General features: G+C 41.7%; 1 protein-coding gene across 6 annotated transcripts in view; it reads left to right on the top strand.

Annotated features, from left to right (window-relative positions):
* Window positions 1–26,276, top strand: part of ZFYVE28 (zinc finger FYVE-type containing 28) — a 309,168-nt gene that overhangs the window by 147,378 nt on the left and 135,514 nt on the right. For all 6 annotated transcript variants that reach the window (XM_073342720.1, XM_073342722.1, XM_073342726.1 and 3 more), the window contains exon 2: window positions 21,816–21,956. In XM_073342720.1, the coding sequence (XP_073198821.1) occupies window positions 21,816–21,956 (141 nt within the window). The remainder of the gene's footprint in view (window positions 1–21,815; window positions 21,957–26,276) is intronic.

Here is a 26,276-nt window from a genome sequence, read left to right on the forward strand (position 1 = left end):
GGAAGTTGTTTTCTCAAGTTTAGGGGAAGGAAACGTGCTTCATCAACTAAATAGTTCCTTATTTGTGCCAGATGCTGGATTTAACTTGCTAGTCAAGGGAATGACTCAGAAGGATCAATGAGGGTAATATTGTCTTAAGAGACAGGGAATACAGGATCTTAAGTACCTGGTGGGATGCTGTACTGTGTAGTCTCTGTTTCTTTTTCTTGCTAGGACTGCAGAACTGCCTAAGAAATTATACTCCTTGTAATTCATGTATCTGTTAAACTTTCTGTTTAAATATTTGTTTTACACCTTTTGTATCTTTTTATTATAGAAACCTGTTTTTAAAAAGAGCTAATGATTTAACAGCAAAAGAGTTATGTGGTTTAAATAATAGTTTTTAAAGCTGCACATTAATGAGGAGAATTCACCTAACTTAAATTGTATGTGTCTATCTCAGAAGCTGAGCTGGTGCAGAGAGGCCAAAAATAGTTGTACAAACCCATTTGTTTCCCAAGGGAATCCCAGTATATGACTGGGAGTTCAAGGACAGGACTTGAGAGTATCATCTGGAGTGGCAAAGGAATGCCTTACTGAGCAAAAATAAACAATTTAGATGGGTCACGGAGGAAGGGACACGAATGAGAGTCCTGTGATATTGTGTCATCCAGTACATTGGTTGCCCTGCAGCTAAAGCAAAAAAATGAGGGGAAACAAACAAGGGCTCATACAAAATTCTTATTGAATGTCCCAAAGACTCTGATACTAGCTAAAATTATGGAAACCTCTATCAGACTTTGACTTTTGGAGAAATTCATTGAAATCACAATGTCAAGCATATGCTACAAGGTTGGGCAGTGTCTCTGTCAAAGGCACTGTGTGGGGTCCATTTCAACATTATTGGAATTGAGCAAAAATGTGTTTAGACACAAAATCACTATGAAATTTTTTTGTAGTAATGATTGGACTAGTGATGTGATGCCAAGAGTTATGTATGTGGTTTAATTAGCCTGCAACTTTATTCACTTAAAATATCTGGAAGTACCTGACAACCAATAGTACAGTGCATTGTCACCATTTCCTTAAGACTTTTCACGTAATCCCCAGCCTTATCACAGCATCTGCCACCCTCCTCTCATAAGAGTGCTGGGGACTAGAAAAGGCGGGGGTTTGGCTCCCCACTGCAAAAGATGTAGGAGTCCTGAACCCCCTTTCTCAGCTCCATTAAGGGATGCTTTCCCTTACATCCTTTTCTAAGTGGTACTTGTCAGTGGTGTCTCTCTCTTGAAATCTCTGCATGCAAAATCTCCCTCTTGCTGATGACTAATTAGTAAGGCTGCGAGTTTGTGACAGAGGTCATGGAAACCATGGATTCCCTGACTTTTCGGGACCTTTGTGACTTCTGCAGTGGCCAGTGTAGCTGGCTCGGTGGTCACCTGAGCAGCACTGCCCCCCGCAGCCAATGGGAGCTGCGGAGCTGGCGCTTGGGGTAGAGGCAGTGCACAGAGCCTTCTGGCCACACCTCTGCCTAAGAGCTGAGGGAGGAACATGTCTCTGCTTCTGGGGAGCTGCAAGAAGCTAGGTAAGGAGCCTGCCAGCCCCGCCATCCACCCCCAGCACCAGCAGGGGTCCCGGGCCCCTGCTCCCTGAGCACCCCCCACCAAGATTTAGTCAGAGGTAAATAGTACAAGTCATGGACAGGTCACAGGCAATGATTTTTTTGTTTACTGCCCGTGACCTGTCCATGACTTTTTCTAAAAATATCCATGACTAAAATGTAGCCTTATTAATAAGTCTTCAAAACTTTCTGCACTAGATTTCACTTTGTCTCACCAAATTGATTATTCTTCTTTGAGTGCTTGCTCATGTCGATTCCATTCTAGGTGTATGCGCGCCCATATGCTCGGTCATCGGAGATTTTTGCCTTTGCGGTATCCGGAGGATTGGCAGTGGTGCCCCTTTGAGTGCCGCGCTCATGCGCCGGTATATCAGGCACCGCCAACCCTACATCCTCTCAGTTCCTTCTTACCTACCGTGGTGGTTAGTCAGAGTGCCTTTCCTTGTATAGCAAGGGCTAGCAGTTTTCGTCTTACTTCGAGACTTAGGTCCTTGTAAATAGTTTGTTTATAGTAGTTAATGTTGTTAAGCGTAGTTAGCAGTTAAAATCCCAGCGGGGACTTTGCCCCAGGTGGGGCGTGCCCCGATATCTCAGATTTAAGCCCTGCACAGACTGCACCAGGCCTATACCTGTGAGTGGCCCCCATAGCAGCTACCTCAAATGCTTGGGGGAAGTACACATGAGAGATAAGTGCCGTATTTGTAAAAACTTTCAGCCCAGCATGCAGAAGGAGCAGGATATTCGGTTGCAGGCTCTCCTCATCCAGCTTCCGTGCTGTCCCACCAGGATTCACCGAGTACCTTGGCCTTGGTGTGCAGTGTGCCCCCGACACCAGGCTCCACCCGGCACTGAAGGACATAAATCCACACCGTGTAGAGGTCAGGCACAGGAGTTTATTACATATAGTGCTGACAGAGTGTCACCTAGCTTATTAGGCTCAGAGACATTGTTAATCAGTTGATTATAATGGAATATATGGATTTTCCATGGGTGGGGAAAGTGACAGGGTAGGCAGTCCCACACCCCCGGATAGGTTTGGCTACTGTGCTGTCATGTCTTGCAGCTAATGGTCAAAGGTTACATAATGTCTCTGCCCATGGTCTCAAGTTAACAAATCAACATTTAATTAGTACTTCAGTTAATGTATTAGTATAAAATATATATGTTGAATTCTGATTTGGGGTCCATAGGAATGAAGTAGCTCCTTTGATTGTCCAACAGATACATATCTAGGGGTAAAAGCAAAGAAACAGTGTAAGTATGCGGCAATAAAGATTGTCTTTCAAGTTGCTTATTTGTGTTTTAAGGCAGGCATTGGTCCCTGGGAAAGGGAGGTGGGAGGAGGCCATATCTTACACTGACATGCTTGAACCTTTCATAAACTCAAGGTTGGATGTTTGGGAAGAACATCTCCCTCCAGAAGAAACTAACACAACAGAGACAGGGCTTCTTTGTTCTAATTGCAACTTTGAATAAGACAATTATTGCCCCCAACATCTGGCCTTCCGCTGACCAGGCATATCTTAGCAAAAGCAAGGTTATCTTTGGTTATTCTGCTTTCTCTTAGCTAATCAATATTTGCTAGGACTCTGACCTCTTGACTAAACTCTGGACTTTGGGCCTGTACACAAATCCATATACCAGGTTATTACATCAGCAATGGATTCTAATCCGTCAGCACTATTCTTCGTCCCCCAAAAAAGAAAGCTAGGAAGCACAGCTCCCTGGCACCAGGCAAGAAGGGCCCTGGGTCATCGGGGAAGGGACCTACTTCGGGCTGCCCAGCCACTCTGGAGCCACGCATTCATGCCTCCCTGGTCAGGGCCCTTAGCACCTTGAAAAGTCCACCACCGACTCCCAGGATCGGCATGGGACCTAAGCTCCTGACGGCACCAACACCTTCATAAGCTCCCGCAGCGCTCAGAAAGCAAAGGCCTCTGCCCATGCCATCGAGGCATCACATGCCTCAAGGACCAGCAAAGGCTCCCCACAAGGGCAAGCCAGCTGCTAAGACCCCTCTAGGGCCAGTGGATCACCGCTGATCCCCTGAGACGCAGCAGTGCTCTCCACCACTGCGCCGCAGATTGCCGGAATCACAGCCTGGATCCTCAGAGGCTTGCTTCGGTCACCAGCATCGCAATTGTGGTCCCCGCCATCTCGACACGGATCGCCTAGAGGGAGACACCGGTCTCCGCAATACCGACACCGTTCACCCTCCCGCTGATTGTCCTCTCGGTTCAGGTCCGGGTCACCTGCCTTGTGGGAGCGCTCCCCGTCGTGTCTTCGGACCCCCCCAGCACCAGCTCCAGTCCCCCCAATACCAGTACTGATCTCCTCACTCTGGGCACCGGTTTCCAACGGCAATGGTCAGCAAACAGTCTCAGGCGTCGACAGCCCCACTGTGGTCACCGGAAGGGGATTCCTCCAGCACAGAAGCACAGTTCAGCCTCTTGCCTAGACTTCACTGGTGTGAATGGGCACCTGAGGCCACGTCGACATCGACGGCACCACCTTGGCAGCACGGCCATTGGCTAGCGCAGTGGCCTTATTGAAATGCATGGGGAGTGTCGGTCACGGTGATGTCCCTTTCACACAGCTTATTGGCCATTGCCTCGGAGCAACAGCTGGTGGCACCGACAGCTCTGGGCTCAGTGCATGATGCACACTCTGAAGTCGAGGCAGAGGAGACTGCACCCACCCCTAAGCCTCCTTCCCCCGACACTGCAGTCATCATCTTCATCCCCAAAGAAGGCGATTGCGGGACCCTCGAGGGCCAGCCCGCTGGACGATTTTAAAGAACACCAGGCCGTGCTTCATTGGGTGGCTGAGAATTTTGGCCTGCAGGTGGAGGAAATGGCTGAGCTGGTGGACACTTTGTTTAATGTTCTGTCAGCCTCTACCCTGGCCCGTGTTGCAATACTAGTGCATGACGGTGTCATCAAGATTGCCAAGGCCCTCTGGCAAACTCCCTCATCCATCCCTCCCAACTCGAAAAGGGACGAAAAAAATACTTTGTCCCTGCCAAAGGGTTTGAATACCTTTTCACCCACCTTCCCCTGGGCTCGCTGGTGGTCTCTGCAGCCAATGAAAAGGGTAAGCAAGGTCTTACCAGCTCATCCCCCCAAAAATAAAGAGGCCAAAATATAGGATCTGTTCGGGAGAAAAAATTATTTGACTGCCAGGCTGCAATTTTGGGTGGCAAACAATCAGGCCATCCTAGGAAGATACAATTTTAACATATGGGACTCCCACCCATAAGTTCAAGGAGTCCCTCCCACAGGATTTGGCCCAGGAATTCAGCACCCTAGTGGAGGAGGGCACCATGGCGGCTTGGTGCTCCCTCCAAATCTTCATGGAATGTATGGTGCCAGTGGCCCCTACTTGAGACATTAAGGGGTCCAGGTCTTCCCATATCTCGACGACTGGCTTATCAAGGGCAGGTTCCAGGAACAAGTACAGAGGAGCCTCCATCTGTTGTGTTCCACCTGCCGCAACCTGGGCCTGTAGATAAATGAGCAAAAATCCATTTTAAGGCCAGTTCAACTAATAGAATTCATCGGGGCAGTTCTCAACTCCACGTGAGCCAGAGCCTGCCTTCAGGAGGCTTGTTTTCAGGCCATGTCAGACCTGATCTCTCATGTGAAGAACCACCTGCTCACCATGGCTTACACCTGCCTGCGGTTGTTGGGCCACATGGCCACCTGTACATATGTGATCAGTCATGCGCGGCTCCACCTCCAGCCTCTGCAAGCAAGGTTGGCGTTGGTTTACACTGCCAGCAGACACGACCTAAATCGGGTAGTTAGAGTTCTGGATCACATCCTGTCATCCCTGGAGTGATGGTTGAACCCTGGGTCAGTATTGAAGTGTGTTCCCTTCGTGATCCCGTCCCCGTCGCTGACCCTGGTCTCAGATGCTTCGGACCTGGGCTGAGGAGCCCATCTGGGCAAGCTCAGCACTCAAGGCCGCTGGCTGGGGAACGATTTGGCCCTTCACATCAATGTCAGGGAGATAAAGGCAGTTTGTCTGGCCTGCCAGGTGTTCTTGCTCCACCTGAGCAGCAAGGTGGTGCAGGTCCTCACGGACAATGCCATCGCAATGTATTACATCAACAGGCAGGCCGGAGCCAGGTTGTCAGCCCTTTGCCAAGAAGCTCTCAGCCTTTGGGAGTTTTGTATGTAGCATGCCATTCATCTGGTAGCCACGCACCTGCCTAGGACCAGGAATGTGCTAGAAGATCGCCTCAGCAGTACCTTCTCGTCTCGCCATGAGGGGTCACTCCATCTGGAGGTGGCCGGTATGATTTTTCTGAAAGTGGAAAACTCCCCAGATAGACTTGTCAAGGCACACTCGACTAGAGCGCAGGTGTCATCAGCGGCCTTCTTGGTTCACGTGCCGATCCAAGCGATCTGTAGAGCTGCTACCTGGTCATCTGTCCACACGTTTACTTGCCATTATGCGCTTACCCAGGCCCGGGATGATGCAGTGCTGCAAGCTGCAAGGCCGTGAACTCCAAGCCCACTTCCATTGGTACTGCTTGTGAGTCACCTAGAATGGAATTGACATGAAAAAGCACTCGAAGAAGAAAAAACGGTTACCTACCTTTCATAACTCTTGTTCTTTGATATGTGCTGTTCATGTCCATTCCATTACTTGCTCTCATGCCCCTCTGTCACGATTGCCGGCAAGAAGGAACTGAGAGGGCGTAGGCTCAACAGTGCCTGATATACTAATGCATGAGCACGGCACTCAAGGGGGCACCACTGCTGACCCTACGGATACCACGAAGGCAAAAATCTCCAACCGCGCACATGGGCGCTCGCACACCTAGAATGGAATGGACATGAGCAACACATCTTGAAGAACAACAGTTACGAAAGGTAGGTAACCCTTTTTGCCATTTTATCCAATAACCATACATCTTCCACAACAAGTACCTGCACTGGACATCTTCCACAAGGAGGCATCAGCAATTATGCTTTTGGGCCACATGGCCACCACAAGCCTGCTGTGCTTCCACGTATTCACTGATTCTTTCCTTAATATCAGAAAAAAGTATATCCACCCCCTATTTGGATAGGTGTATCCCATCCTCCCTGGGGTGCCAAGTAAGATATGTCCAGATCTGAAATGACCAAACCCCCTTGGTTATGTATGTGTTTAGCCACCTACCTATTTACATACCTCCTCACCTTATCCACCTGTGGAAGTTCCACTGTTCCCTGCACTGCAGTGTTTCAGATTAAATATTCATTGCCCATGGGAAAAATCCTGGATCTTCCCTCAGATCTGCCTTAGCTCTGTTTATCATGTTGAGCCCCTTACACCTTCCCAAATAGTTTTCACTGAGGTGAACAATAATCACATCTGGTGCCTGCTTCTGAGTTGCCAAAGAGCGTATAAGGGGCATCAGCTGGTCCCATAGCATACCCTTGTTTCTATGCCAGCTCACCACCTAGATCCAGCTGTGAACCTCCAGACGACTTGGTGCCTATGTGCCTAGTGTACAAAACTATTGCTCACAGAGCCACACCACTGCTTGCTTGGACCGTGGACATGATTTTGAAATTTGAAACAGAGAATCAGAGCTAATTTTCCCATCTGGGGTCTCGTGTATGTCTTGTATGTATTTGAGTGCCATTATCCAATTGCATGAATCACACTGGCCCCTAGCCTTATTTGGGCAGTACTGTTGCAGCTCCAATCTGGAGTGAGTGGGAACCAAATTAATGCACCTATAGCCCTAACTTTATAAGCCCCTTTTTAAAAACTGTAACAGACTGGTATGTTGTGAAGGCCCTTCCAGCCCCCTGACCAGCTGGTTTCATCATTATATAATTCCTCATTCCATCACCAATAGCATTATGGACTCACCTCGCCCCTCCTGTTTGGGTCAAGATGACCAATTGCTCCTCCTACTGTAAATCCCTCCACTCCAAAGCCTTTCCCAACATATCCCTCACCAATCCAGGCACTAGTTCACTGACTCTAAAAACTTAAAAAAATGCTTCCAGGAATGCAGCCTTGAACAAGTCCACTTCCTGTCTGCTTCTGCACATTTGATTGAGAACTTGCCCCAAATCCCTAAGCGTCTGAGCAGTAATGGGGATCCTCTCTAGGGATGGTGTGTTGATACCTCGTCACTAAAAACCTCTGAACTAACTAAAGTATCCACTACAAGGATCTGGGATATCCCCCAATCCTACTGGTAAATGTAAAGCCTCATAGGTGGCTGGAGGCGGTAAATGATGCAAACCCACAGGTTGCCAGCAATACCATGTACTGAAGTATCTGGTCATCTGGAAATGGCCATTTCATAGGCAGGCCCTCCCTCCCCTGAAATTGCACAAAATCTTTAAAAATCCTGTCATAAGCCCTAAATATTTGCAGTGCTAATGATCTCTGTACAACTCTTAAGAGCCATCCTCCCCCAGAATGCTACCAGCCTCTGTTTTGGGTTCCATGTTGGGTCCTGAAATCTGTCCACCTGGAAGTGTGAGACAGTGCATTGGCTCTGCCATTATCGACCCCAGGCACATGTTTTGCAAACAAACATATGGTTAAAGTTTAAACACTGAAGTGCAAATGCCCTTACTCACCTCATAATTCTGCGTGATGTGGAGGACATGCACCATTGTCATGTTGTCATTCCAAAACATTCACTTTTGTTTGTAAAATCCATTCTCCAAACAGTCACTGCCACTACAACGGGAAATAATTTCAGGACTGTTGTATCCTTTACTATCCCTTTTTTATCTGGTCAGAGGGCCATTTCTGCACATACCACATGCCTTGGTAAAAAATCCCCAAACCTATTCCATCTCATGCATCTCAGTGAATCTTTAAATCTGCCTCAATTATCCATTCCTCCCTCCAAAAATCCTTATTCATCTCTTCATTAATTTTTATCCAATGATTGGGCTTTAATATTCCTATGGTGGCATCTGACAGCTCTTGGTAATAGATTTCTCCAGGACTGCATAGGGTATAAATACCACCCTCACTCTCTTCTGGTCAACTAGAATGGTAGTGATCTCCCCCCACTCCTAAATTGGGTCAGCCATTTCCTGCTCCTTCCTGCTCCATACAGGTAAAATTTCCCCCTTTTTCCAGCTGTGGTGCCAGTTGTGGGGGAAGCCCTCTCCTTGCACAACTGGAGTGCTTTCCCGAGCAGCTTTTGCATGCTGTACAACTGTCTACTAGTTCCTTCTCTGTGAGACAGGAAGCCTTATGATCCTGTTTCCTGCTGTTAACAGTCTTGCTCTCATTCTTGGGCCCTGGGATTGGAGTTTCTCTCTGTTCTTCCAGATTATCTCTTTGAGAATTCCAGGTTTTAAAGCCAGAGCCTGTAATAGGTATGTTGGGCTGCACATATACCCAGAGGATCAGTGCCCTGTTATAGGACAGGAATGGGGTAAGGAAAGACATCATGGTTGTTCAGTAGACATTGGGGACAGATAGGGGAATGAGCAGAGGAATCTTTTAACTTCTGGCTTTGGAGCTCTTTCATGTGATAATAAAGTATACTTCCATCAGATTATATATTATTGCTCTTTTATTTTGACTTTTTTGTAGGTATTGAATAAATCTATAGTTCATTAGTTTATTTTAGTTTCCATTGCAGCATCTATAGATACATTTATTTAAATCAGTGTCCCTGGCCGAGTGCATATCGTTCCAGTTTGCATATAGTTGATTGTTTTGTTTGTTTAAAATATTTTGTCTGTTTGAAAACTTCTATCAGGTATAAAGTCATTGGGGAAAATCCTGGAGCCACTGAAGTCAACACTGTTGACTCCAACAGAGCCTGGCTTTCACCCGTTATCTCATGTTTTGTGTTGGTCATGGTTAGCAGAATAGGTTTGCAGGCTTTATTTTATTGACTTATATAGATCATTAATGGTCAACCCAGGGGAAAGATGGTGCAGTATATCCAGTAATGTTTCTAGTGTCTGTGGTTGGCTACCCAACTTCTCTGTCCCTCACAGTTCTTGATTTTACGTAGCTATATTTCCGACTACAAATGGTAGACCGAAGATCAGGAATACAAGCAATACTACCACAGCGTGCACTTTATGGTGCACTTCTAATGAAAATAGGCTTAAACCCAGGTCATGTTACTAAGAGCCGTTAGGATGACTTTATCGACTATCACAAAACCAGTGGACCTGACCTCTGCAGAGTCATAGTTTGGAGTATGAATGTAATCATCACTTTTCAGATTTGCTGAGATCCACAGCACCAGAAAGCCAGCAAAACCGCATTCTTTATTGTAAGCACCATTGTGTGCAAAACTGAAACTCTTCTCAAACTTTCCCTCTTTCTTAAATACAGAAAGGAAGAAGATTAGAACATTGGCAAAGTTGCTTTTGCTTCCTAGATTTTAAAATGTCACATAAGTTAAAAGAAAAATATATTACTATTTGTCTATGTCACTTGTGTTATAAGAAATCTTTATTGTTGCTTGGTTTATAATAGAATTATAAATAGAAAAGACCTTTTAGGTATTTTGGCCTATTCACCTACCACTGCAGGATTGTTGCCTATGGATGTATTGGATTTGGTGTTTGAATTTTGTAATGTTGTTTTAAGGAACTTGCCAAGTATATGTATAAGGCAGAGGTAGCACATATTCATATGAGTTTAAAAAAATAGAGAAGTATGAAGAATGGGCCCAGTTGAACAAGTTACTTGTTCACTTCTGGGGGAAAACCCAACAACTTTGAAGCCTTCGAACTATTCAGTGTACAAGACAAGCTTCCCTAAGAATTTGTAACTGGCATAACAAGCTTCCAACAGATAAACTTGTAGCACTGTAAGGATCTTACTTTTCATATGGGCAATTGGATAAATTGTTTTTGTTGAAAAGTGTTTGGCTTTAGGCATAGAGCTGCTTTTGTCACAGATCAGGCATGTCATACATATCTTCATTTTCATAACCAGGTGTTAGTTAGATTTCATACCAGTTTTCATTTAAAATTCATTTGAGTAGCTAGTGCATAATGTCTATTACAGCTATGTAGTTTATAAACATGCTATATTGTAGCTACCTTTTAAATCTGAACTGCATAGATTAATGTTTTTAAAACACTTAGAGCTCGGTTCTGCCTTTGGCAGTGCACATTGTCATATGTATACAAAAGCTGATTTTCCAAAATATTAGGCCATTTGTTCTGAATACTGGTAGGCAGGATAAAGTCCTTAAACTATAGCCTTTTCAAATTTTGATCTGCATTATTGTGCCTTCTTTTGTGAATTTCCCCTTCTGACTCCTGTATGGTATAGTAATTTTTTGTATTCATGGAACTTTGCTAGCAGCCACTATACCCATTTTAAGGAATGGGAAGTTTGAGGTTGCTTATCATCATTTGGACACGTGAAAAGGCCTCTTGTCCCATAACCCAAGATTGTGACACCAGCAGAAGAAGATACCAATTACAGTATTTAGATTGTCAAGCAGCTGGAGCATTATACAGTACTTGAAGCCGTTCTACCACTTCTTCCACAGGAATTAGCAAAGGAAGACACTCTTGGGGTGTGTCTACAAGTCCTTTTCTTTTAAAAAATTCATCTTGGCTTCAAGTGGTATGTCTCCACTAGTGGAAGCAGTAGTAGGAATGCTAGTGTAGATAGATTTACAGGTAACAGCTGGCATTTTAAACACCATATCCAATCTTGCTCAGAAAAGGTCTATGTGATATGACACTTAAAACACCCAGAGCAACGCACACTTTGTCTATGCTAGTGTCCCCACCATTACAAACATTGATGGAGCAGAAGCAATGGTAGCAACAGGTGGCAGGGTCGAGGTAAAAAATTCATAGTGTAGTTGTTTGTCAAAGTACCACTTAAAATACATGTTTTACAGTGCATGGAGGCTTGCACCATTCCCTCTGGTGGTCAATAAACAGAAATTCAGATCTACCATCAGCTGAATCCATAAAACAATACCTTTGGAACACATTGTAGAGAAAACATTTAATTGGTTTATATAGACTGCTGGATTTCTTAAATGTATAGCAAAGGGATAAATGCTCGGAACATGAGGAAAATACAAATGAACAACTGGTTTCTTGAGCCTTTAATACTGGCTCAATGGATCATTTCTGGTCAGATTTTAGGATTATCTTCTGTTCTGCAACCTTCAGCAAAACAGAAATGATTAATATTGTCCTCAGGATGACTGACAGGCAGCACATCCATATAATTCTATCAACACCCAGGATTCAGACCCCACTATGGATTCCTTGTTCTGGTCTTTTCTGTGGTTCATTCATGATATTTCCATTTTCCTTAGCTTTTATTCCAGTTGAGAAGACAAAGAAAGAAAACAATTTAAAAATGACATTTTCTGCAGAAAAATCTGAGCATTGTTGATGTAACTATCTCTTGCCAAGGCAGAACAGAGACTTTGAGGAAAGGTTATCAAGGGAAGTATATCCTGGTTGGTACTGAAATTATTTACTTTTCACTGGAGGCTGCTGCCAGTCACATTGATAACACATTCATGTCCATACTGGGTAAATGAAGATGTAGAAATCAAATTAAGACAAATTAAGTACTTTATGCGTTATGGAGAACGGTGGATATGAGACTTCTAAAACTGAGGCGGCCGTGACACCCTGGATATAACAAATTTAACTGCTAATTTTTGTGCAGACTCCACATAAAAATTTGGAAATATTTAAGAGATTGTTAGATTATGAATATGATTTGCAATGCCCTTGGATTATGCTTTTCTTTCTATTTTGAGTTTCTTCAAAGTGAAACACACTGTGTGAGGTCCATCTAAATAGCTGCAATAAAATATCTCCAGTGCCTTACTTAGCTAATTAGGCTTTTTATTTGTGGCTTGATTCTCATAAATAAATATTTTTAGTTATAAAGAAGATTACATTCTCCTGCAGTTGTAGTGCGGGAGGAAGAATGCATATGAACTTTCTGTTCCACAGCGAAGTAAAAATAAATGTTTACCTAGAATAGTTTTCTTAAGTTTTATATTCAGGATAATTTCATAATTTAGCTGATACTATATGCTTTCACTCATTATTATTACACACCTAAAAACTTAATCACCGCGAAGAACCTGCCTTTGTAATGCAGTGATCAAATATCTCATTATTTAATAGATGTAAAGGCTTCTTGCAGTTTTGCTTTTTAGTCCCTTGCTTTACAAAGAGGAAAATCTTCAACAGGGAGAGTCACTATTTCTGGACGTGCCATTTTCAAAGAAGTCTTAAATCTGAATTTCAGAAATTCTGAGTGGATAAGCAGTAATTCTAATATCTGGTAAATTGTCACTGTGATTTTTAATTCCCAGCTTCAGTGCTGTAGCTATTCGCTTCTGTCTTATGCTTAGAGGGACCATGCCATGAAAGCCAAAGCAGGTGACTAAATATTATCCTTTTGAAGAAACACCTCAATATTTTACAAATAAAGGTCAATTGTTTACAAGATGTGACAATAGGATCTTTTCATCTTATAGCATGTAACATCTGATCTTACTGGTCTATAACATGACTCCTAATGAGTTTCAACCATACAACTTTTAAAATTAATGATTCTTTATCTCACAGTTCCCCTTGAAAGAAAGCCACAAAGAAAAAGATCTTAAAATATAACCCAACTCAAATCAAAACTCAAAACTGTAATTCAGATCAAAACTGTATTGTAAGTTAAATCAAACTAATCAAATCTGAGTCAATGATCACTGACTGAATCTATTTGGTAAACACTTACTGTAGCCATGAGACGAAGAGAGGCTCAGAAATTATTTCTCAGTCTTCCACTGAACTGGTCAATGGCAACCAGTCTTTACTCCCGAGCAACTAGCTTAGTGAGAATAAAAGATGAAGATGATGTTTAATAAAAAATACAATGGATGGTCTTTTACAGAGTGAAAAGTAAAAGCAGCCAGGAGCATGCAAATTAAATGTTTGATCTATTACAAAGCAGACATGCATCAGAAGAGCTATAATATAGTTAATTTAAAAACTGTAACAGCTAAAAGGCAAAATAATGTAGTATATTTTCCAGGTAATGGCTTCCAATTTACTGCATATTTTGGATGCATATTTTGGTGAAATGTGTGGCATAGCAAAATATTTGTTTAAGTGTATGTAACCAACTAGAGTGAGTTTGTTTGTGTTAGTGACCTTTAATGTGTCCAACCTGTGCAGTGAACAGGGATCCTGCAAAATAATGGTATGTGATCATGTTAATAAATACTCTATCCTAAATATAAAATCACTCCTGATAAAATTTGCTGATGACACAAGGATTGGAAGAATGGTAAATACACCTCTACCCTGATGTAACGCGACCTGATATAACATGAATTCAGATATAACGCGGTAAAGCAGCGCTCTGCGGGGTGGGGCTGCATGCTCCGGCGGATCAGCATGTCTGGCTCCGACACGCTGCTCTGAGCTGCATGTTAAGGGTGCCGGGCCATGGCTGACAGGTTGGATAAGGGGCAGAGGGTCTTGGAGGGCGGTGGGGGGACAAGAAGTGGGACGAGTTGGATGGGTCGGGTTCTGAGGGGCTAGTCAAGGGGCGGGAAGTGACTATTAATAATGGAAATGCTCGAGGTCAAAGCAAGTTCGATATAACGTGGTTTCACCTGTAATGTGGTAAGATTTTTTGGCTCCCGAGGACCGCGTTACATCTGGGTAGAGGTGTAATAATGAGGGAAGGGCAGTCAGAGCAATCTGGATTGCTTGGTAAACTAGGCCCGTTAAAGTAAAATATATGTTAATGAGCCAAATGCAAAGTTACGCACCCAGGAGCAAAGAATACAGACCATACCTACCGTTAGGGGACCTGTTTTGGGAAATAATCTAGGGGTCATAATGGACAAACACCTGAACATGAGCTTCCCAGTGTGATGCTATAGCAAAAAGGGCTATCCTTGGATGTATAAACAGGAGAGTACTAAGTAGGAGTAGGGTGGTAGATGCATTGGTGAGACTGGCAGTGGAGTATTGCATCTAGTTCTGATGTCAACATTTTAAAAAAGGATGTTAAAAACTGAAGTGAGTGCAGAAAAGAGACACAAAATGATTTGAGGGCTGGAAACGTGTCTTACAGTGAGAGACTTAAAGAGCTCAATCTGTTTAGTTTATCAGAAAAGATTTAAGTGGTGACTTGATTACAGTGTATAAGTACCTTCGAGAGGAGAAAATACTGTGTACTAATGGACTCTTCAATCTGGCAGAGATAACAAGAGCCAATGACTGGAAGTTGAAGTCAGACAAATTCAAAGTTTTATTCTTTAGCTAGGGTCCAACACATGGAGCTCAAAGTGCTTGGTTTCTTTGACTCCTCAGGTGAAGGATAACTCTGGGGTTCCTGCCCCCTCTTTTTATAGTAAAGTAAACCTTTGAAATGTATTATTTGAAAAGTAAGCTCAGACACAGTTTCTTTCTCCTGCTGGGGTATAGACACTAGACTGTCGTCTCCCCCACTTGTTAGTTGATATCTTTGTTTATCTTATATGTACATATACCTTCATCGTCTGCTGATGATCAGGCTGGTCAGACAAGCAAATACACATTCCTTTATCTATGGCAAACAATGCATGAGACCAGTCTACCCCAAACATTTTAGAACGTAATTCTAGCACATATTTGTACACACCCTGAACATATGCCATGCAGTGATTTTCAGGACCAGCTGTTTACCAGTTTGTATATAGCTCACATGTCACCTTTTAGATACTTATTGCCCCAAGTCACTATTGTCATAATCTGTATGTCAGGCCTGACAAGAGTTGCTGACATAGAATAGTATACCACCTCTCCTCGACATTGATGCACTAGGTTTAGCCACTGGCTACTCCACAGACATATGTTTACAGTCCCCCTGAACCATAGACTAAGGGGCATCTCTCTTCCTGCTTAACATCTATACAGCCCCAGCAGTTGTTTCATGCCCTTCTGGGTCACCCCAGCCAGTAAAGGGTTCTGCCACCCACAAAGGTGTGAAACCAGATCTCTTACCACAATGAGTCTGCCCTGTTCCCAGTGGAGTCCTGGCCCACAGCTGTTCACCTAGCTGTACCAGGGACTGACTGCTCCCAGCATCTTCAAGCTGTGCCTCAGTTGAGTCACTCAAGTAACACCTGGGACTGTTCCCTTGTACAGTGGATCTGAGAGAGAGATTCCCAAGAGGGGATTCATTTTGAGGAGGTGACTGTTTGTTTGGACTCCCAATTATGCTCCTTTTTCCCAGGGGTAAACAGGGCTTCTGCTCCCCCGTTTACAGTTTGTGCTTACCAAATGCTTTAGCTTCACACAGGCATCAGCTGCCTTTTGGAAAGAATCCAGAAGTTTATCCCAAATACATTGTCCGATCTCTTCAGAATATATGCGCAGGAACTGTTCCTATGTAAAAAGGTCAAATAATTGGTCATAATTCTCTTCCCCCTTCCCCTTGAACCATTTTCTCATCTACTCACACAATGTATACACACATTCCCTATGACTCATCTTGTCATTAATTCTGAGATCTCTAAATTTCACTCTATACACTTCAGGAGTAATTCGAAAAGGTTTGCAATACAACTCATATTTCAAAGCCTGTTCAATTGGCATTTCATTAAATATATGTAATGCTTTACTCAAGAGCTTAGTAATCAAAGTTGGAACTTTCTTGTCCTCTGGAACTTTATGTACTTCACAAAGCCTTTCGGAAGTGGTAAGGAATTAGTCTGTTTCTCTGTACACAGGACAGCTTATCTGAGCTTGGTGTTCCTTGGGGAGAGAAAGTACCTGTGGGCTGTGGAACCTATCCATCCCTTTTCCCCATTCTCAGATTATATAGCTACCCCAGCTCCCCCCTCCCCGCTAAGGTTTCCTTTTCTTTCAGCTCCATGGCTTATTGGTGGGCAGCTGCTTCTGCTTCCAGGACCCACTTGTGTGCTGCTTCTTGCCCATTTGGTTCACGTCCCATTTTTGGTATTCACATGCTCTTGTTGTTTGGCTTCCCATTTCTCATCGTCCTTGCTCAGCCGCTCATTTTAGGCTTTTTGCTCCTTTTCTAAACAAGCCAGCTCTAACTTAGCTGTTGTTTCGCTGTCTCTCATTTTAAATGTCCTCTGTTCTGTTTCCACACCTGAAATAAATAAACAGAAAATAATAAAACTGTAACCTTTCTGTGATTGTTCCCAGCCTTTTCACTTGCGTGGGAATTACTTAAAACTATTTTACCAGGACTTGAATTGTAAACCTCAGTCAAATAGCAAGCTGTGTGTCAATCCTGTTCAACTATGCCAATGGGAAGCTTTGGGGTTCACCGAGGCCGGTAAGGGGTTCAGTCACTACCTGCTTTTTAACTGTGGGCACCTAGGATGTTATACTGCTGTTGCTCAGAGCCCTGACACCAACAGGCAGCATACAAACATGCTGGTCACACCCTGGCTTCCACTGCCCAATTACTCTTTGCTGGGGACCGCAACAACAGTTCCAGCCCTAAGTTCTTCCCCAAAAAAGTCTTTCTCTGCAGTGCTTTGATTGAAGTGGAGGGTTTGTCAGTCCCAGTTAAGTTAATAATCTGCTATGTACTGACTTTCTCTGTAAAGAGGCAGAAAACTTGATCAGGTTTTGTGGGTGCTACAGTAAGAAGGGCAGAGCATTGCAGAGAGGCATTTTTGGAGAGAAGTTAGGCCTGGGAGGGTTTTGGTGTCATCCTGCAAGGCGTAACCAGGCATGTGGAAGCCAGGGTGAGGCTATTGTGCTGAGCATTCCGTTGCTGTCAGTGAACCAAGGCTCTGAACCAAGGCTGCACAACACAACCCTTCCTGGTCTGGGCTGAACCCCAGAGGGTCACAGCACCTGCATAAGGGAGCAGAGCAAAGGTTACACACACGACCTTAAAACTTGCGCTTCCTGATGTGAATGCCTTTTGCCTCTGCCCTTTCCAAGATCTGATTGAATGAGTCATCCATATGAACCTTCCAAGATTATTCAAACTTTCGGAAAACAAACAAATCAAACACATTGGGCAGGGATTAGACATGATGGAGAATTTTAGAAAGAAAAATGAAAATTTGGCAAACAATTTTAAAAAGTCCTCTGGATTATTCCAGTTGTAGAATACTTGCCCTTATCCACTCAACACAGATTTTTTTAAGGATAGTCTGGTTTGATTTTGGATAGCACGTTGCTATATCATGATAATGTAACTGTTGTATTTGAAAGAAATTTGATCTTGCCTCATTTATTTGAATATCCCAAACATTTCAAAATTACACATTTTGCTTCCTTTGGAATGGTTCTTTAAAAAGACATGGTCAGATTTTTAATTTTTGGCTTTTGGCCTCCTTTGGCCTGCATAATATTTTGTTAAAAGTTTGAAATAAGATTGCTTTTCATACCTTTTGTCCTTTTTCCTCTCTGGCAACCAAGTATCCAGCACACACCCTACACATAAGCACATGCTTGGACCCCCACATGTGCAGATGTTTGCAAACTGTTCAGTATTTGAGAAGGATGAATACCTTAAGCTTCATGTTAAGGGAGTGCACTTTTGACTTGAACAGTGCTCCTTGTGCAGGGATTTCTCCATGTTTATGAGCTGACAGGATCAGAGCCTTAGTAACTTCTTTCAGATAGTATGGGGGATTGACTTATCACTTTTCTTCTTTCTGAGCTATGTAAGTATAATTTTCTTCTCAGCTTCAGAATTGCAGTTTTATAAATAAATAATACATATTTAAGATTAAAAGACTATGCCTCTCTCAACCTGATACTCTTCACACTCCTCTGTACAGGGCCATCCACATTGTTAGTGCTATACAAGTGACAAGGATGATGATTTAAGTGTCATAAGGTTATGAATTCTAAACATCTTTTTTTTAAATCGAAAGTAACATCTTAAAGTTGGGGCTTAAGAAATGTGTCACTCATGTCACTCACTTGTCTTGTTAATCTTCTTGGTATGTATCAAGTTGTTCTAAATCTGCTTTGATTCAAAATGTAGTCCAAAAGAACAAACTCCATTTTAACACTGTCCAAAATCAACATTTTACCAAAAATCATTTAACAGCGGGTTTCACATTATATATTACCTCTTTGGCATGCAAGTGCTTCTAAACCAGATTCCTCATTTGGCATCAGAAGGGTTGATTTAAACATTTGCAATACTATTTCACACCAATCCAGGAAAAACTAATAAGTAATTTCAGACTGGATCATTTGAACCATATTTTGCATAGATTGAAAAAGAAAATTAGCACTGAGACTTTGATACTATCTTTCTCTTTACTGCTGCTAATCAAGTGTAAATTGAATTCAGAAAGTTGTGGTTATTCACTTCACATGACCCCTGCTGGGAGATTTAGTTTCATGCAGCTTCATCTTGCTATAGACCACATATGATTGACATAATTAATCAAAGATTATGCCACTAATCGGCAACAGAACACAACACAGCAGAGAACTCAATTAAAGCTTCTTATCCTCCAATTTGAAAGATCAGTCATGTGAGAGCTCAAAAGTCAGCTTCATATTTTTGCTTAAGACCATAATTATTTAACTTCTATATTTGCTTCTGCAGGGTAGTTTAGCTAAATTCATTTAAAAATCATGCCTTCCTTGCTGTAAAGGGATTTAACACTTTGATTTCTGCAACTAATTATTTTCAAAGAAATATCAAAATCTGTTTAAAACTAATATTCAACAGGCTGAAATAATTTAGAAAGCAGTAAGCTATAGGACTCAGCCGTGTCTCACTAAAACTTTGCCTCTGGGACTTAACTACCAGTCCTTATAGGACTGAAAAAGGAACACTGTGGTGACCTTAGAAACTAAGGGTCAAATTCACCACTCGCTCAGAAAGCAAAAGCAATCAGGCTTTGTGCTGGGAACGGTGTGGCATTTCAGCTGCTTTTCTACCCTTGGTTTGGGGGCAGCTGCCCATCCATCGAGTTTTGGGACCACATAATCTGCCCTTCAATACCTGGCATTTTTTAGTAAAACTTCCAGCAAGAGGGTAAGCAATATTTCTTACAGAATGCACCCAGAATTGTACCTGATACCTTTCAAAATATACCAGAAAGACAGGTCCCTGGCCTGAGGAGCTAACAGTCTGAGTAGATGTGATATGGCAGAGAGAAGTAGTGGGTAGAGGACAAGAGGAAAGTGTAACAAAAATAAGGATGAATTTGCTTTGGAGGTTCTGCTTGTCCTTTTCTGAACGAGAGAGAAGGGAACAGTAACAAAGAGATTGTGGGGATGGAAGAGAGGAACAGGGAGATAGATGGAAGATGAAGAAATGGAAAGGGCAGTAGAGTGAGAACGTGAAGGAGAAAATAACGGAGAAGAACTTATTGTGGAGGTTGGCAGCAGGAGTGGTTTGGTAGCTGGAGAGAAGTGGAAGAAAGTTTTTAGATCAGGCAGCCAGATGGCAATGGTAGAGCATCCAGAGCTTTAGAGGCAAAAGTCTGATGGTTTGAGGAGCCTGGTGTGGGTTACAGGTCTGTAGGTGGTGGTGGTGGAATGTGAGTCCCAAGGCGCTGGAGTTCTGTTGTTGAGATCCGGGCTGCAGTTTGGAAACTTATTGAGCAAATACAGAGATTTTTAGCAAAACAAGTCGTAGCAGGCAGCAGCTCAGTTAGACATATTTTCCCCTCTGACCATACTCATGGTGCTTTAACTTTAAATTCTATATCTCTTAATTATTTCCCTAAGCTTCATTCTCCTCCCTAATACAAGCATAGGGGAAAACTACTGTAAAAGTCTGTGAATGTTTAACAGCTAATACTTGGTTACTGTACTTCAGATCTTCAGTAGTAGGTGACAACAAAGGGACTGAAAGGAGGAGAATAAATCCAGAGATGCTCTAAATTGGTAAAGTTTACAGGTATTTTATAGGTTTCAGAGTAGCAGCTGTGTTAGTCTGTATTCGCAAAAAGAAAAGGAGTACTTGTGGCACCTTAGAGACTAACAAATTTATTTGAGCATAAGCTTTCGTGAGCTACAGCTCACTTCATCGGATGCATTCAGGTATTTTTCTGTTTATTTCACGATAAGTGTGTGACTTTCTGCTGACAAGGGGAAAAATATTTTCTCCAAACATTTAAAGTACAATATGTTCTTGTTCAGCTCCCTTACAAAAGGCTGCATTGACTTGTTTCAAGCTTCACATTGTTTGAGATCTTACTTTAAAGGCTTTTCAGCTCATAATGATATAAGAGACAGCTTGAAACTCATTAAGCTTATGCACAATGAGTTGTTTAAGGACAAGAGTCAGTGTGCCAGTTACCAGGTTAGCTTTTTGTTATTGCCCCTTTAGATTAGTGATTGAGAAGCATTAAGACAAATATTGACTAAAGTGATTTTAGCATAGTTTACAGAGCTAAAGTCACTACATCTTAACTTGGTAGGCCATCGATGCAATAAACAGTTCCAGTGGTGTTACTTGTTTGTCTTATGAAATATAGTGACTGTATGTTGATCTTTGCTAAAGGGTATTTATGTTATGAAATTCTTTCTTGTGGGTTATATAGCTGTAAACATTTTTGTATGTTGTGCTGTGAGGGCTTCAGGGTTTTGGTTTTTTTACAGAATGTGTATTTTGCTAATATTAAAATTGGTAAATTAATAAGGTCCTTTTAAAAGGATAATAATAAAATGCTCATAGGGGTGTGTGCATGTGTGACCTCAGTGCAGTTATAGCTTAGGAAATGTGGGCTGTAGACTCATGGAAACATTGGAGAGGGGAAAGTCAGAAGAGTCAGTTGTATAATTCTTTATTAGAAGATTAGGATTTCTTCACTAACTTCTGTCCTTTTTGTCTTGGAAAATGATTTTTGCTTGTTTTGACTACAGCTGAAGTGTGTCATATTTTGATTTGGTTAACAAATAAAACTCAGCTGTTTACTATGCCAGAGTAACTATGCATCAGTATCGCTGAGCATGCCAGTACTACTCTGGAGATAGTGCTTGTTGTAATAAGTCTCTTTGTCCTGCAATAATAGTGACTTTAGTTTTTTTTAAATTATTGGAGGGTCAAAATTTAAAAACTACCCATAATTATGTATCTAACAAGAACCCCTCCTCTCTGTCAGACTCTGACAGCTTTTGGTGGGGTTCTGGTCTAAAACAGTTCATACACTAGTTTCCCTTTAAATGTAAAGAATTAACCAAAGGGTCTTTTCTGTAAAGACAAATAAGGGGTAGATAAGTGTAATATTGTGTGTTTCTCTTTATTGCAGAGGACTGACCCGCAGCTCCTTGCTCAGTTCTACTACGCAGATGAAGAACTAAATCAAGTAGCAGCTGAATTGGACTGTTTGGATGGAAGAAAAGACCCACAAAGATGCACATTGCTAGTCAACCAATTCCGCTCTTGTCAGGTACCCAGAATGGCATGTTCTCGGCTATGTTTTATCTTGTTTGTTTTGTTTACACAGATTTATTGCCTAATTTTTGGAATTATAACTAGATCCTTAAGAAACATGGCTTTGATCAATGGAATTCCTGCTTAAACTAAAGGTGTTTCACATTTGCTCTCAAAGAATTGTGCATAAACAAAATCTACAAACAACTGCTCTTGAATTAAAGATTTGTAAATATGTATACAATAAAGTTTAGATATTTTTTCCCATATGAAATATTGTATACCATGGTCAGAGTTTACCAGTGGTTACCAAAATCTGGAATCTGATATGTTGCAGGATTTCAGACACTACCATACATTAACTTCTTTTGTAAATGTTGAAGTTTTTAATGGTATTCACTGTTTCAAATTACCTAACTTCAAATTACATGGCAGGAGTAGCTTCCCATCAGTCACTTATGTAGATGGAGAAAAACAATTGGCTTTTCAATTAGATGTTAAGTTTTGGAGAGAATATGTTCTGTTTAGTGCAAAGAGCCTTGAAGATAAGAAGGGATAACTAAGGTTTCCTTACTTCTACTGCATAAGACAAGGCGTTTCAGCTGTAAGTTGTATTAAGAACCAGAGTCTTTCTATGGGTTTACTAACATATCTGCTTTGTATATAACATCTGTTATTATTTAAAAAGTGAATCAGGATATTACTTACTGAAACTGTGGTCTTTTTTGTAAGTGAGATCCTGTGGCAAAAGGCTGAGAAACAGCAAAGATCAGTTAGATCATTGTAGTAGGGTCCCGGTGGGGTGGGTGGCCTAGTTGTTAGCATCCACTGAGCTGGGGGAGGATAATGTAGGGGAGCCCAGGCCTGCCCACTCCAATGAGCTCTGACCCAGGGCCCTAGCAGAGTCAGCAGCATTAAACCCTGGGGGCTTGTGGATCCTCTGTTACACCCTCACTGGGTCACTTCCTGCCATTACTCTCTCCACTTCTGGTCTCAGATAAGAGAGAAAAAAAAATTAAAAGGAAACCAAATCATCAGTCCCAGACTAACTCAGTCCCAGAGTTCTCCCTTTCTAAGCATACACTTTTTGGCAAAAAGAAAAAGAGTACTTGTGGCACCTTAGAGACTAACCAATTTATTTGAACATAAGCTTTCGTGAGCTACAGCTCACTTCATCGGATGCATAAAAGTGGAAAATGCAGTGAGGATATTTTTATACACACAGACCATGAAAAAATGGGTGTTTATCACTTCAAAAGGTTTTCTCTCCCCCCACCCTACTCTCCTGCTGGCAATAGCTTAGCTAAAGTGATCACTCTCCATACAATGCGTATGATAATCAAGGTGGGCCATTTCCAGCACAAATCCAGGTTTTCTCTCCCCCCACCCCACTCTCCTGCTGGTAATAGCTTATCTAAAGTGATCACTCTCCTTACAAAAAGAAAAGGAGTACTTGTGGCACCTTAGAGACTAACCAATTTATTAGAGCATAAGCTTTCGTGAGCTACAGCTCACTTCATCAGATGAATGATCAGACATCTGATGAAGTGAGCTGTAGCTCACGAAAGCTTATGCTCTAATAAATTGGTTAGTCTCTAAGGTGCCACAAGTACTCCTTTTCTTTTTGCGAATACAGACTAACACGGCTGTTACTCTGAAACCTGTCACTCTCCTTACAATGTGTATGATAATCAAGGTGGGCCATTTCCAGCATAAATCCAGGGTTTAACAAGAACGTCTGAGAAGGGTGGGGGGGAGTGTAAGGAAAAAACATGGAGAAATAGGTTACCTTGCATATTGACTTAGCCACTCCTAGTCTCTATTCAAGCCTAAGTTAATTGTATCCAATTTGCAAATGAATTCCAATTCAGCAGTTTCTCCCTGGAGTCTGGTTTTGAAGTTTTTCTGTTGTAGTATCGCAACTTTCATGTCTGTAATCGCGTGGCAAGTTCAGGTGAGGTAAACAAAAGTCTTCAGTGGAATGTGAGAACAAATAGAATGGATAGGAATAAAACTTCATTTACACCTTTGCCAATTTAAAAAGAAGAGGAATGCTAAAGAGAATGTATTGACTAGCTTTTTTTCTGGAATTGCTTACTGTTCCTTAGATCAATAAGACCACTAAGACTTGCAAAAAAAGAGTTGCTAACTTGGTGAAAAATACCATCCATTAATCAGGTGAAAATGACATTGAAGAGCAGTATACCATTAGCATACCAAGCACCCATATTAAGTGAGCTGAATCTAGGGACACAGGGAAAGAGTAATGTACTATGTGCTCTCCTTTCTGACATCTCTTAAAAGAAGGCTTGCAAAAGTTTTTGAGAGAATGTTTCCATAGAAGTAGCTCATGTTCAAATTACCATAATTACCTCAGGAGGGATTTCACCAAAGTTTTATATTCATTACCTCAGTTTGCTTTTGCAGTTTCTCAACGTTTGCTACTTTGCTATCACCAGTCAACAGTGGTGGATTGTGGAGTATGGCTGCAGGCAAACAGCAAGTCTAGTATAAGGCAATATTGCAGAGGGGCTGTAGTCTTCACTACTCTTATTTTTAAAAGAAACCTTTAAATGTGCACAACATTGAAAAAGCAGGACAACTAACTTTAAGGCAGGCCCAGTTCCTGAAGAGTGGAAGTAGTCACCAAATCAGTGCATTATCACAGTAGAGCAGTAACTAAAAAGAGCAATTCTTAGGACCTGATCACACACACAAAAGTTGCCATCCTTACTAATTAGATGCATGTAGTCAAGGATGCCACATTTTGTCTTAACTTATCTTTACAGTTGTTGCATTTAACAGAAGTGGCAGTCACCTAGTCATATAGGAAATGTCATACTGGGGTAGAACCCTGGTCAGTTCCGTTGACTGTGTCCTCTAACGACATCCCATGCTGTGACACTAATACTTTCCTGGTGACTTTTATGCTTAGGTTCAGTTGTCAAACAAAATTGTTGCTACCAGAGCAGAAAGACTTGAAAATGCTTACACTTTCTATCTATGGTTTGATGCAAGATGCCAGAATCTTTGCAGAAATTGCCACTTTAATGATGTGTTGCAGGAAAGATCACACGCTAGTTCAATGGTATATGAAATAATTATATTTATTAATTAGACCTATTTTAAACATATTTTTATAGCCCCCAGAGTGTTCTAGGTGTTTTACAAAAACCAGTCTCTTCTTGAAGAGCTTTCTGTCTAAAAAGACAAAGTTGCAAGAGAAAGAGTTATGCTTCTTTTTACGGTTTATAAGAAATTAGATCATAAGAGCAGAAATAAGAACCGTTGCTTGAGGAATTGTGGAAAGAGGTTTTTTGTTTTGAGCAGGTATTTAGGAATAAGGATGGGAAGACTTTCCAGCATCTGAGAAGACATGAAGGTGCTTGTGAAAGAAAGGAGAACCAAGGTCCAATTTTTGTATCAAAAATATTTTACTGCAAATATATATGTATGAAAATATCTCAGTGTAAACTTAGCATTTATAGCAAGGAAGTGTGTGATTTTTATTAATGATACTGAAAATTTTAAAAACATACTATTTTAATTTCCTCAGGAGTTAGTTTTCAACAGGACCTTGGAAACAGCAGAGCATGATTTACCAGATTCCCAGGCTTTGTATGATGCACTTTTCTGTTAATGTCTAGTACCCAAGTTTCCATCATTTCTGCTTTCCTTAGCCCACTGCGAGGTTATCCCCACAATCTCATTTAGGAAAGTGGACTGAGACATGATTTCAGCATGAGCTTAATTTGCTTTTTTTCTTATACTGGAAGAGGTTTCTAGTACTGGTATCCTTTGTCTTTTTAGCTAGCTTAGGAATTAATTAATTAGATTGATCTCTCCTCCTACTTCTTGGGTTGTTTGTCTTTAACAAATTAGACTGGCAGTACCTGCTTAATTAGCAAGTGTCATGCTTAAACTTCATACCTTCTTTTCTTAAATAGAAAAGAAAATATAATTTCGGACTGATGGCAGATTCATAATAGACTAACAGATTTTACTAACCTTTATTCTTTTGAGGAAAAGACTGTATTTTATTTTAGAAGATCCTTCAGAAATTTAAACTTAATTTAGATCTTTGTCTAGACTTCTCAGATTTGGATCTAAGGTTTTAAAAAGAGATCCTAGTTAATGGAAGTGTGGTGATAGTAGTTTATATGGCTACAACAGCTTTAGTGTGCATAATGCTTTATAGACAAACAATGCAGGTCCTGTCCTGAAGAACTAACATTTTAGATTAGACTTATTAGACATGTATTTTATATTACTAATATCTTCCATCTTCCCCACCCAAAAGGAGGATTTCTAGTCTTTTGTGGCATACTGATGGAAT

The sequence above is a fragment of the Lepidochelys kempii genome, chromosome 4, assembly GCF_965140265.1.
Source record: "Lepidochelys kempii isolate rLepKem1 chromosome 4, rLepKem1.hap2, whole genome shotgun sequence".
NCBI lineage: Eukaryota > Metazoa > Chordata > Testudines > Cheloniidae > Lepidochelys > Lepidochelys kempii.